The sequence below is a fragment of the Ailuropoda melanoleuca genome, chromosome X, assembly GCF_002007445.2.
Source record: "Ailuropoda melanoleuca isolate Jingjing chromosome X, ASM200744v2, whole genome shotgun sequence".
Lineage (NCBI taxonomy): Eukaryota > Metazoa > Chordata > Mammalia > Carnivora > Ursidae > Ailuropoda > Ailuropoda melanoleuca.
Window position 1 is genome coordinate 41,561,868 of NC_048238.1, and position 10,535 is coordinate 41,572,402.

The following is a 10,535-nucleotide window of genomic DNA, read 5'->3' on the forward strand; positions in this document are numbered from 1 at the left end:
CGAGGTACCGCCTGCCCGTGCCGCCCCCGTCCAGCCATAAATACTAGCCATAAATACTATCAAGAGCCTTTTATTCACATTCACCACATCAGAGAGGTCTCTTTCTGGGAAGGTTTTTTTAATCCCCACAGGTTGAATTAGGGCACTCCCTCTGGGTCGCTAGCAGTCTTCTTCAGGCTGGGAGTCCCAGGAGGTATCCTCCGTCCCTGGGTCCCTGGCCTGGCCCTGCAGGCACATAGTCACCAAGAAGTGTTTGGGGGGTATTGTGCTGCTGCGTGGAAGGTGGGCACCTGCCCCATTAATGCTTGAGGGCTGGTAGCTTCCACAGCACTCCTGACCCCCTGATGGCTTTGCAATCTAGCACTGCAGGTCCCTCGCACAACCCACAGTGTCCTTAAAAGTCATCATCATCACAGATGTCAAGGTACACATCGAAAGCCTCTCTGTTGCAGTTTCCATCAGGAGTGAAGACATATTTGTGGAAGGTCCCATCTACACAGATGGCTGGAAGGAGGGGGGGAGGATGGGTAAAGGGTTAAAGGGTGCCGAAGCCACCCGCTCCAATCCTCTCCAATCCTCTCCAGTGTCCCATGGCCTAGGGTCTACCTCCAGGCCTTTGTCCCCAGGCCATCCCTCTGGCGGTGGAGTTGAGCCGCCCACTCTAGCCCGCTCAAGCTTCCCATGCCCTCAAATTCCTGCAGATCCAAACTGCAGGACTTTGCCCATGCAGCACCCCCAGTCAGGAGCTATTCCCACTCACCAATGACAGAGTTGACATTCTTGGAAGTATTGCGACCGAAGGCGCAGATGCAAGCGGACTCGGCAGGCACGGTGAAGCTTGCCAGGCTCCACTGAGAGTCCACGTACTGCCCGATCATAGGTCCCACCTTGCCCACGCGAGCCAGCCTGCAGGCAGCACTGGCTGAGCCCAGGTGTGGGCCACAGTCAGGGGGATGGGGGCAGGGCAGGGCCAGGCAGGGAGTACTCACGCGGAGCGGCGGTTGAGGCGGGTATCCTTTAGAGCAAAGATATGGACTGTGCCCTTATCGCTGGAAGCGCAGAGGAACGAGGAGTCGTGGCTGAAGTTGATGCTGGAAGACACAGCGGCAGTGATGCCCACGTGTCAGGTGGCATGGGGTCACCAGCCCACCACACATACCCCATGCTCACCAGTAGAGGGTGGCAGGGTCAGTGCCTCGGCGCAATTCCACCAGTTTCTCCTTGGACTGTGTGTCAAAAAGGCGAATAAGGGTGCCTTTCTGGGAGGCGGAGGCCACTACGGTGCCTGGCTGGTTCAGGGACACACAGGCCACGTCGCTCTGATGGGCGTTGATGGTGAACGGAGCGGATGAGGTGCCAGGCTTTGTGCTCGCCAGGTCCTGTGGTGGAAGGAGCAGTTGGGGCTTAGGGTAGCACGGAAGGCAGAGGCCAAGCGTCCACGGACGGAGCCCGCCCGCCCGCCCACCCTTGCCCCCTGGGCGGCTCACCACAAGTTGCAGGCTCCCACACTTGTGTCCTGGGAACACCAGCAGCTGTTTCTCCAGGCTGGGGCAGAGGTCACAAAGCCCTAGGGTGTGAGGCCAGAGTGCTGGAGGAGGGGGTAGGCCGGTGCAGGGGAGGCAGGGGCCAGGCAGTGGGCCGGGCAGGGCCTCGGAATGGATGGAAGCTGGGGAAGGACCGACTTTGACCTTCCATGATGTGTGGCACCCACAGAACCCTCAGGGGGCTTGCCGTCCGCTGCGACCCCCAGCAGCGAGACAGGTTCTCCCCCTCCCGACGCAGCTCCGGCAGCCCCAGGAGGGCCCCAGGATCCCTGGCACGGCCACCCATGTCCCTACTGGGTGTTTCTGCCCTGCTCTCTAGGGCACCCAGGGGTGAGGAGAGAGAACAGGCTAAGGGAAGGACAGATGGACAGACTGGGAATATGAGCCTCTCTGCACAAAGACTCTCTCCCTGCCCCTCTTCCCCAGCTTCTCTGGGCGCCCCTCGCATTCTCTCACTTCTGCCCCTCTGCCCCGTCCACTGCCTCCTGCCCTCACACCTGCGTATCTGGGTCCTCTCACCCTTGGGGTTGTCCCGAGTGTCAAACTCGAACAGCTTTCGGGGATTGTCGGGGAAGGAGTACACGTAGATGCGGTTCCTCAGCACGATCACAATTCTGTGGGCATCACACAACGCGGGATGTCCATGAGGGAGGGCAGGATGCCCGTTCAGGACTAACCCTCTTGCCTGCTGCAGGGACCTCCTACCTCCCCCACCCCAGTCCTCCTCAGGCTCACTTGTCATGGCGCATGCGCACAGCCAGCACTGGCTTGGTGAAGGTGAACTCCAGCACCAGCTTGTCCTTGGAGTCCTTGCCCTCCCGGGCATCGTCCCAGATCAGCACTGCTGGGCAGGTGGGTGCGTTGTCGGGGCCAAGGTTTAGGGTGAGGGGCAGCCCTGGTGACACAAGACCCAGCCCTACTCCCCATGGGACCTTAACCCACTCGCTTAACCTGTTGCTAACACCAGTGTGAGCCAACTACAGCTTGAGCACTTGTGGGTGTGATTCCTGAGAGAACAGGTTTCTCAGACTGTTATACTCATTTACAGATGAAGAAACCGAGGCTCGAGGGGTCTGAGTATCGGGCCAGGGACCTCACTGCCCATCGGCAACCAAGCAGGGATGCATACCCTGGCCTGTAACTTCCCATCAGCAAGTATTTCTGCCTCCAGGCTCCCAGTCCGTACCCCTAGGAGGCTTCTGCAATGAATCCTAGGGCTCTGTGACTCGCCTAGGGTCTCTCTTGCCGTGTCCCAGGGGGATCAGCAAAAACCCTTAGAACAAGATGGCTCCTGAGGCCCAAAGCAAGAGGGCACTGCGGAGATGGCACCAAGATTTTAAGACCTATTGGTTGTGTGACTTTGGAAAAGTCCCTTAACCTCTCTGGACCTCGGTTTCTTTACCTGTAAAAACAGGGATAACAGTACTTCCTGCCATGTAGAGGTACGGTGAGGATCAAATGAGTTACTATCTATAAAGTGCTTAGAACAGTCCCAGGCTCACAGCAAGCGCTCCACAGGTAAAGACAAGGCATACTGGAGGCATTCAGTAAGTCTTAAGCGGAGGCAAAACACCAAGCTTCTCAAGCAATAAGATCCATGACTTCCAAGCTGTAGGCCTCACTGTATGACTCTGAGGTGTTCTAACATCTTCATCTGCCAGTGCCTCAGGGTACCTGGAGGAAGCCAGGATTCCGGGGAATCTGGGGCAAGGGCGGGATGGGATGAGGGCACTTACCTGAGATCTCTGAGAACTTGGGGCTGCTACCACCACCCACCAGGGCCAGCAGGTTGGAGCGGTGCAGCATTTCCACCAGGCCCATGCTGCCCACCTGCTCATGGTCTGGACAAGGACCAGGGTGTCAGTAGGGGTGGGAGCCAATGCCCAGCCCGTCCCTTCTGCCCACTGCCCCTCCCCTGCCAACAGCTCACCCAGATGCCCCTTCTCCATCAATGGCTCCACGTTGTAGACGCGCACGCCAGTCTCCATGGCGCAGCAAAAGCAGCCTGGGGGATGGGGGAAATTCAGGCTGCCTCAAATGACGCCCAGGTGGAAGCCAGGGGCTTAACGCCCACCTCTGGCCATTCTTTCCCTCCCTCCCTCCCATCCACAAGGGTGCAAGCATGAGCCTCTCTCACTTTGGTCTTGGTTGAAACGAAGACTGGTCACTCCTCGAAGTGGCTGCTGAGTCATGGTCCAGGATTGCTTCCCTGGACACAAATGGGGGTAGAGTTGGGAATAGTCTGGGGTTTGCCCTCCAAGTCCTACAACATCTGTCCCCAACTGACTTCTTCTTCCTCCTCCTCGGCTACCTACTGCCCCCAACAGGACTATAAAGACAACAAAAAAGGGGGATAGTTCTAGGGTCTCCATTCTTAAGCTCCCAAGATCCAAAAGAGCATGGCCAGGAACTTCTCCATCTTCTCACGCTTGGTTGACCCCAGCTCCTTGACTTGGGACTCCCCATCTCCTTCTTACTCCCTGGCCCTTACTGCTTGTCAGGAAGTAATGGGGTAGACGGTGCCCTAGTGCTATCTCTTCCCCACCCTCAGCCAATCCTGGCCCTAATGCCCCACATGGCCTGGAACCACCCTCCACTCGCTTCTCATCTTCACACCTGGACCTAGCATCCAATTCCACCTGTCAATAAACAGGGAAAGGGTCAGGACCCTGCACCTCCCTGACCTGGCCCTGAGGCCTGCCATGGTTGGTCCACCACCCACAGGACTTCCCCTCCTCATGCCCTTCTGAGGCTTCCAACCTATTCTACCATCTCAGAGCCCTCTCACACCTTCCCTCCTACAAGGCTTCTCCAAACCCCTTGGGGATCCCATGCCTAGCTCCAGGTGACCCCTTCTCATGCCATGCTAACTTCTGCCCAACTAGGGCCAGCCTGGATGTTTCCCCAGACCCCCTTATGCCCTAAAGACCCTATATCAGATTTCCCTATCACTTCAGATCGCCCATCCCTGGGACATCCCCTTCCATGTGCTTTTCTGTCACGGATTCCAACACAGACTGGCTTGAACCTACTCCCAGGAATTCCATCCTCCTTACATCCCTCTTCCAGATTCTCTATCCTCTCCCCCAAACATCCTGCCCCTAGGGCACCCCTTCCCCATCAAGGCTTGCCCAGGACACACTTCCCCGAACACCTACCTGGTGCAACTCAGCCCCACCAAGACGCCTGCCCCAGACCCCTCTAAGATTCCTGTCCTAGAGCACCCATACTCCCTTCAAACCCCCATCTCCCCAAGACCTTTGCCCAAGCACACCCCCTCCCCATCCTCCAAGGGCTCAAACCTACTTTCCCCCCTTTGTACCACCTCCACTGGACTGCCTCACTCCCCGAAGACTCATTCTTTGGACAGCCCTACCTTCCAAGACCCCTTTCTGGATCCCCATCCCAAAGACCCTTGCCACCCAAGAACCCTGCCCCGGGATGCCTCACCCCCCTCCACTTCCTCATGTCCAAGACCGCCCTCATACTCCTTCCAACCCCGGCACCCACTTAAGCTCCCCGTCCGGGACGCGCCCCCATCCACCAAGACCTCTGTTCAAGGGACCCGACACCCCAACCCTCCCGCAGACTCCAACCAACTCTGGGATCGTGTCCCAGTTCCCCGCTGCCTGCACTGACCTGACCTCCGTGCGTTCCCGATCCCAACCCCTGCTGTCGGTGCCGCCCGCGGCCCGGTTTTCTGACCTCCCGGGCCCTGACGCCCGGCTCCGGTGTTTACATCAGGTCTCACTTCCGAGGGGAGGGAGTCTCTGACCGGAAGTGACTCATCCCTGCCGGAAAACGCGGCCGCAGCCCTCCTCACCCAGCTTCCAGGTCTCCGGAGCAACGCGAGCTATAGCGGCATCCCCCGGAGAGGCTGTGCGGGGGCCTGACTATCCGAGGAAGCCGAGGCGGGCGGGCGAGAGAGACTTGGCCTCGCTGAGCGGAAGAGGGCCGAGCCTTCCGCCGCTCGGTCCTGCTCGGGAGAGCGAGAGGCGTTAACTTTCTGGGCTAACAAGACTTGGGCCTCCGAGGTGTGCTAGAGTGGCCTTTCTTGTTGGAAATACTAGTCCTCCCGGATTTCTAGAGAGGCGAGGGGGGGAGGTCGGAGGCGGGCGTGGAGCTGGAGACCTTGAAAGCTGAAACTCCCCTTGCCCCAGGGTAGCCGGCTCCTCCCCTTGCTTGGTTTTGTTTACAAAATGAAAAATGAGGTTTTAATGGTAAGAGGTGTAAATGCTTACTGTGGAAAAAAGGCCCAATGATGTGCATACTGGAAATATGTCTTAATTCAACTTTTAACTTTTGAGGTAACTGAATTCACACGTAGTTTTGAGAAATGATACAGAGAAATCAGATGTACTTTTAAGTGTTTCCCCCAAAGGTAACATGTAAGATGATAGTAAAATATTACAATCAGGGTATTGACATTGATACCATATACCCATGCTTTACTTTTCCTCAAGTATTGCTTTGATGCTTTTTAAAATTTCTATTAAGGGCCGCCTGGGTGTCTTAGTCGGTGAAGCGTCTGCCTTCCCCTCAGGTCATGATCCTGGGGTCCTCTGATCTCGGAGCCTGCTTCTCTCTCAGCCTGCTGCTCCTCCTGCTGTGCCCTCTCTGGCAAATAAATAAATAAAATTTTTAAAAATAAAATAAAATTTCTATTAATGTAGAATGGATATCTGTTTTAATTCCAACTTTTTAATGATTCATGGCATTTCGTGGAATAAATGTAGCATCATTCAACTGTTCTCTTACTGATGGCGATCTAGGTGATTTCATGCACAATGTTGTCAACATACTGTAAATTTGGGCTCCACATCCTGCCCTAGGCATGACTCCATTGCTATGATCCTTGGCAAAGCCAATTTTCTGGCTTTCTTCAGTCTCTACTTCCTCATGTCCCAGACCATATTTAACTTAATTCAGTTTGGGTTCTGCCACTCCCATGTCTCTCAGACTGCTCTTAACTAGATCACCTGTGAATAATAATCTTGCCAAACCAGCAATCACTTCCCTACCGGCAGTCACCCTCTCCTGTGACTGCCCAATGCGTTCCACAGTTTCTTACTCTCACTCTCTTGGTTTTCTCCTACACTTCTGGCTACTCTTCCACCTTCATCCAATTCCCAAATATTAGAGCATCTTTGAGTATGACTCTGGCCCCCTTGCTTTTGTAGGCAATATTCTCTCCCTAGGTGATTTCATCTTGTCTCGTAGCCTTAATTATTGCAAATATTTGGAGATAACACCAATTCAGGCCTCTAGCCTATACCTCTTTCCTGAATGCCAGACTTATATACTCATGGCCTGTTTGACATCTTCTTGTGGATGTCACATCGGGCTCCCTCCCCCTTCTTGCTTGTGCTCTCTGGTCTCTCACACTCTCTCTCAAATAAATAAAAGAAATTTTTAAAAATAATAATAATCCAGCACCTAAAAAAGGAAAATTTACTTTGTCTGTTTTCCAAACAGACATGACATGACCAGGCATAAAAAGAAGCAGGAAGTACATACTGCAACCTGGAAGAACCTTGAAAATAGTTTCCTAAGAGAAAGAAGCCAGTCAACAAAGGACCGCATATTGTATGAGTCCATTTACGAATGTTGACAGTAGGCAAGTCCATAGAGACAGAAAGTAGACTAGTGGTTGCCTAGGGCTGATGGCAGCAGCGAAGAGGGCATGGGGGTGGAGGTGGGGCATTGATTGGGATGAAAAGGGTGGCGATTGCTAAGGGGTATGGGGTTTCTTTTTGGGGTGATGAAAATGTTCTAAAACTGATTGTGGTAATGGTTGCACAACAGCATACTAAAAGAATTGTACACTTTAAATGAATGGTGTGGTATGTGAATTACAGAAAAATACACTGAATAGGATTAATGACTAGACATCACAGAAGAAAAACATTGGTGACTTGAAGTCATAGCAATAGGAACTAACAAAATGAAACAGAAAAATAAAGAATCCAGGGGCGCCTGGGTGGCTCAGTCGGTTACGGGTCTGCCTTCGGCTTGGGTCATGATCCTGGGGTCTGGGATTGAGCCCCACATTGGGCTCTCTGCTCAGCAGGGAGTCTGCTTCTCCCTCTCCCTCTGCCTGCCGCTCCCCCTGCTTGTGCTCTTTCTCTCTCTCAAATAAATAAATAAAATCTTAAAAAAAAAAGAAAAAGAATCCAAAATAAATAAAGAGAGCATGAATGAGCCATGGGACAATTTCAAATGGCCTTACATGCAGGGAAATAGAATCCCCAGAGGGGAGTAGGGGGGACAGAAAAAAATATGTGAAGAAATAATGTCCTAAAACTTTCCAAAATTAATGAAAAATATAAAACCACAGATCCAAGAAGTTCCATGAACTCCACTACAAGAAACATGGAAAATACTACACAAAGGCACATTGTAATGAAATTACTCCAAGCCAATGATAACACAAAAAATCCTAAAAGCCGCCAGAGAAATCAGACGTGCTTCGTAAGAGAGAAAAAGGGAAGAATGACATCAGATTTCTCATTAGCACAATGCACACAAGAAGAGAGTAGGGCAACACGTTTAAAAGAGGATAGCACTTTCTGAATGGTAGAGTAAGGAACCCCCAAATCCATTCCTCCATAAAAGTAATGCAAACACTGGCCAACAATAGCAAAAACAGGTCCAAATTAACTTTCTGAGAGTTGTAGACATTAGCCAAATGCTTTACCCAATCTGAGGAGCATTTATTCAAGAAAAGTGCCTGAATCTTGGTAAGAATGAGCTTTGTGGCATTTTAATGGCCTTATTCCTGTCCCCCTCTACCCCCCCACCCTGCCATCATACCAATGAAAACCAGCAGCCTAACAGGATGGAAGAAGGAAAATGGGCCTGGATCTCCCACAAAAGCTACCTTCCTAATGAATTGTCATGATTTTATTATTTTTTTGAGATTGTATTTATTTATTTGACAGAGAGAGAAAGGAAGCACAAGCAGGGGGAGCGGCAGACAGAGGGAGAGGGAGAAGTAGACTCCCCACTGAGCGGGGAGGCACATGTGGGGCTCGATCCCAGGACCCCTGGGTCATGACCTGAGCTGAAGGCAGATGCTTAACAGGCTGAGCCACCCAGGTGCCCTGAATTGTCATCCTTTTTAAAAATCACATGTTGGGGCGCCTGGGTGGCACAGTGGTTAAGCGTCTGCCTTCGGCTCAGGGCGTGATCCCGGTGTTATGGGATCGAGCCCCACATCAGGCTCTTCTGCTATGAGCCTGCTTCTTCCTCTCCCACTCCCCCTGCTTGTGTTCCCTCTCTCGCTGGCTGTCTCTATCTCTGTCAAATAAATAAATAAAATCTTTAAAAAAAAATAAATAAAAATCACGTTAACATAAATAGCATTTTTTCCAAAACAGAATAGTGAGAAGACTGGCATCGTTTAACATTTTTGCAAATCTCTTTAATATTTGGTTTCATAGAAAACAGCTGGATTCTCATATATGCTCCTGAGTTCAATCTCTTGTGATAGCACATATTTGACGTCCTCTGGAAACTCTACTATGCATTTGTGAGAGCATGAGTGTGAAAAAGGCAAATAATGTTTTAGTATCATGAAAATACTTCTGACCTCCAGACCCCTTGAAATTCGAGTCTCAAGGACCTCCACTAGAGATCCCAGACCACACTTAGAACTAATAATCAAAGCTGTTAAAACTTCTGGTTATAAAGGTATCAACCCATTCTCACTTCCACAATGAATGTTTAGCCTCACCTTTACACTTGAGCGAACAGGGCTTTACATCTTATTAGAATGAAGATGGGTTCCTAAGTGTTTAAATTGTTTTCAGTTTTCTTTTCAAACCAGTGGTCTGTTTATTTACTTAATCCTGTACGTTAATGGGACAGTCACCAGAGAATGAAGAATGGTGGTTTCCAGGGGCTGGGAGGAGGGGGGAATGGGGAATTGTTGTGTCATGACATTCCTGTCATACAAAGTTGTTATGAGGAAGGGTTTCAGGACCGAAATGACCAAGTTTCAATGACCGACTAACCTCTTGAAGAAATCCAAACTTGGATGAATGTTTAGGCATTCCAGATTTGTGGGAATGAGTTATAAGTATTTACATCTCAGTCAAAATCTTTTTCAAAGCATGAATCTCGAAGCATGACTCTGCTCAGAGCATTTCACCTTCTTTTGTGGGTGTGAATGAATCTTTAATGCATCCTGGAAAATGGACTGTTTGTGGCTTGAAGAATTGTTTAAGTTTTACTCTTGATTTCCACACGCCTTCATTTAACAACGACTCACTGAACATTTATTCATTGATTTATTAAATTCCTAAAACACATCAGGCACACTGTATGAAATGCTGGGAACAGACTAGGAAGCAATGCAAATAGCCTTGTCTTCTAAGGAGAAAGCTGACGAACACGTACGTAAGTGCTACAGAGGGAAAAGGGATTAGGAGATAGGAAGAGCTGTTTTATTTGGGGTGGTCAGAGAAGCTTGTGTGATAAGGTGACATTTGAGCAGAGACCTGAAAGAAGAGAGGGAATGATTCATATGGAAATCTGCGGGAAGAGTAGCAGGCAAAAGGAACAGCAAGGATACAGCTTGAGAGGGGAGGTCACAGAGTTATGGGGTCAAGAGCAGATCACAGCAGGGCCTCGTAGGCCATTTCAAAGGCTTTGGCTCAAAACATTTTTTTTTTTAAAAATAAAGGCTTTGGGGGTGCCTGGGTGGCACAGCGGTTAAGCGTCTGCCTTCGGCTCAGGGCGTGATCCCAGTGCTGTGGGATCGAGCCCCACATCAGGCTCTTCCGCTGTGCCTGCTTCTTCCTCTCCCACTCCCCCTGCTTGTGTTCCCTCTCTCGCTGGCTGTCTCTATCTCTGTCGAATAAATAAATAAAATCTTTTAAAAAAAATAAAATAAAGGCTTTGGCTCCTGTTCTGAGTGAAATCAGGAGGCACTGGGGAGTTTGGAGGAGAGGACGGAGACATGACCAGACTTGCCTTTTCAAAAGAGGC

At 51.0% G+C, this 10,535-nt stretch overlaps 1 protein-coding gene across 7 annotated transcripts; it reads right to left on the reverse strand.

Moving 5' to 3' along the window:
- Nucleotides 1–54: 54 nt before the first annotated feature.
- On the reverse strand, nt 55–5,537 carry WDR45 (WD repeat domain 45). Of its 7 annotated transcripts, none has more exons than XM_034649084.1 (11): nt 5,368–5,537; nt 3,682–3,753; nt 3,475–3,549; nt 3,281–3,385; nt 2,280–2,439; nt 2,064–2,158; nt 1,488–1,666; nt 1,171–1,379; nt 990–1,091; nt 761–906; nt 55–504 (listed from the first exon to the last, which is right to left on the reverse strand). In XM_034649084.1, exons 2-11 carry the CDS (start codon nt 3,734–3,736, stop codon nt 395–397), a joined length of 1,236 nt encoding a protein of 411 aa, XP_034504975.1. In that variant the 5' UTR covers nt 3,737–3,753; nt 5,368–5,537; the 3' UTR covers nt 55–394. The 7 variants fall into 7 exon arrangements, with proteins under 7 accessions (XP_034504975.1, XP_002917797.1, XP_034504977.1 ...); XM_002917751.4 differs by lacking the exon at nt 5,368–5,537 and adding an exon at nt 5,184–5,340 and having other exon boundaries at nt 1,488–1,567; nt 2,280–2,385; XM_034649086.1 differs by lacking the exon at nt 5,368–5,537 and adding an exon at nt 5,184–5,340 and having other exon boundaries at nt 2,280–2,385.
- Between the last annotated feature and the right edge of the window lie 4,998 nt (nt 5,538–10,535).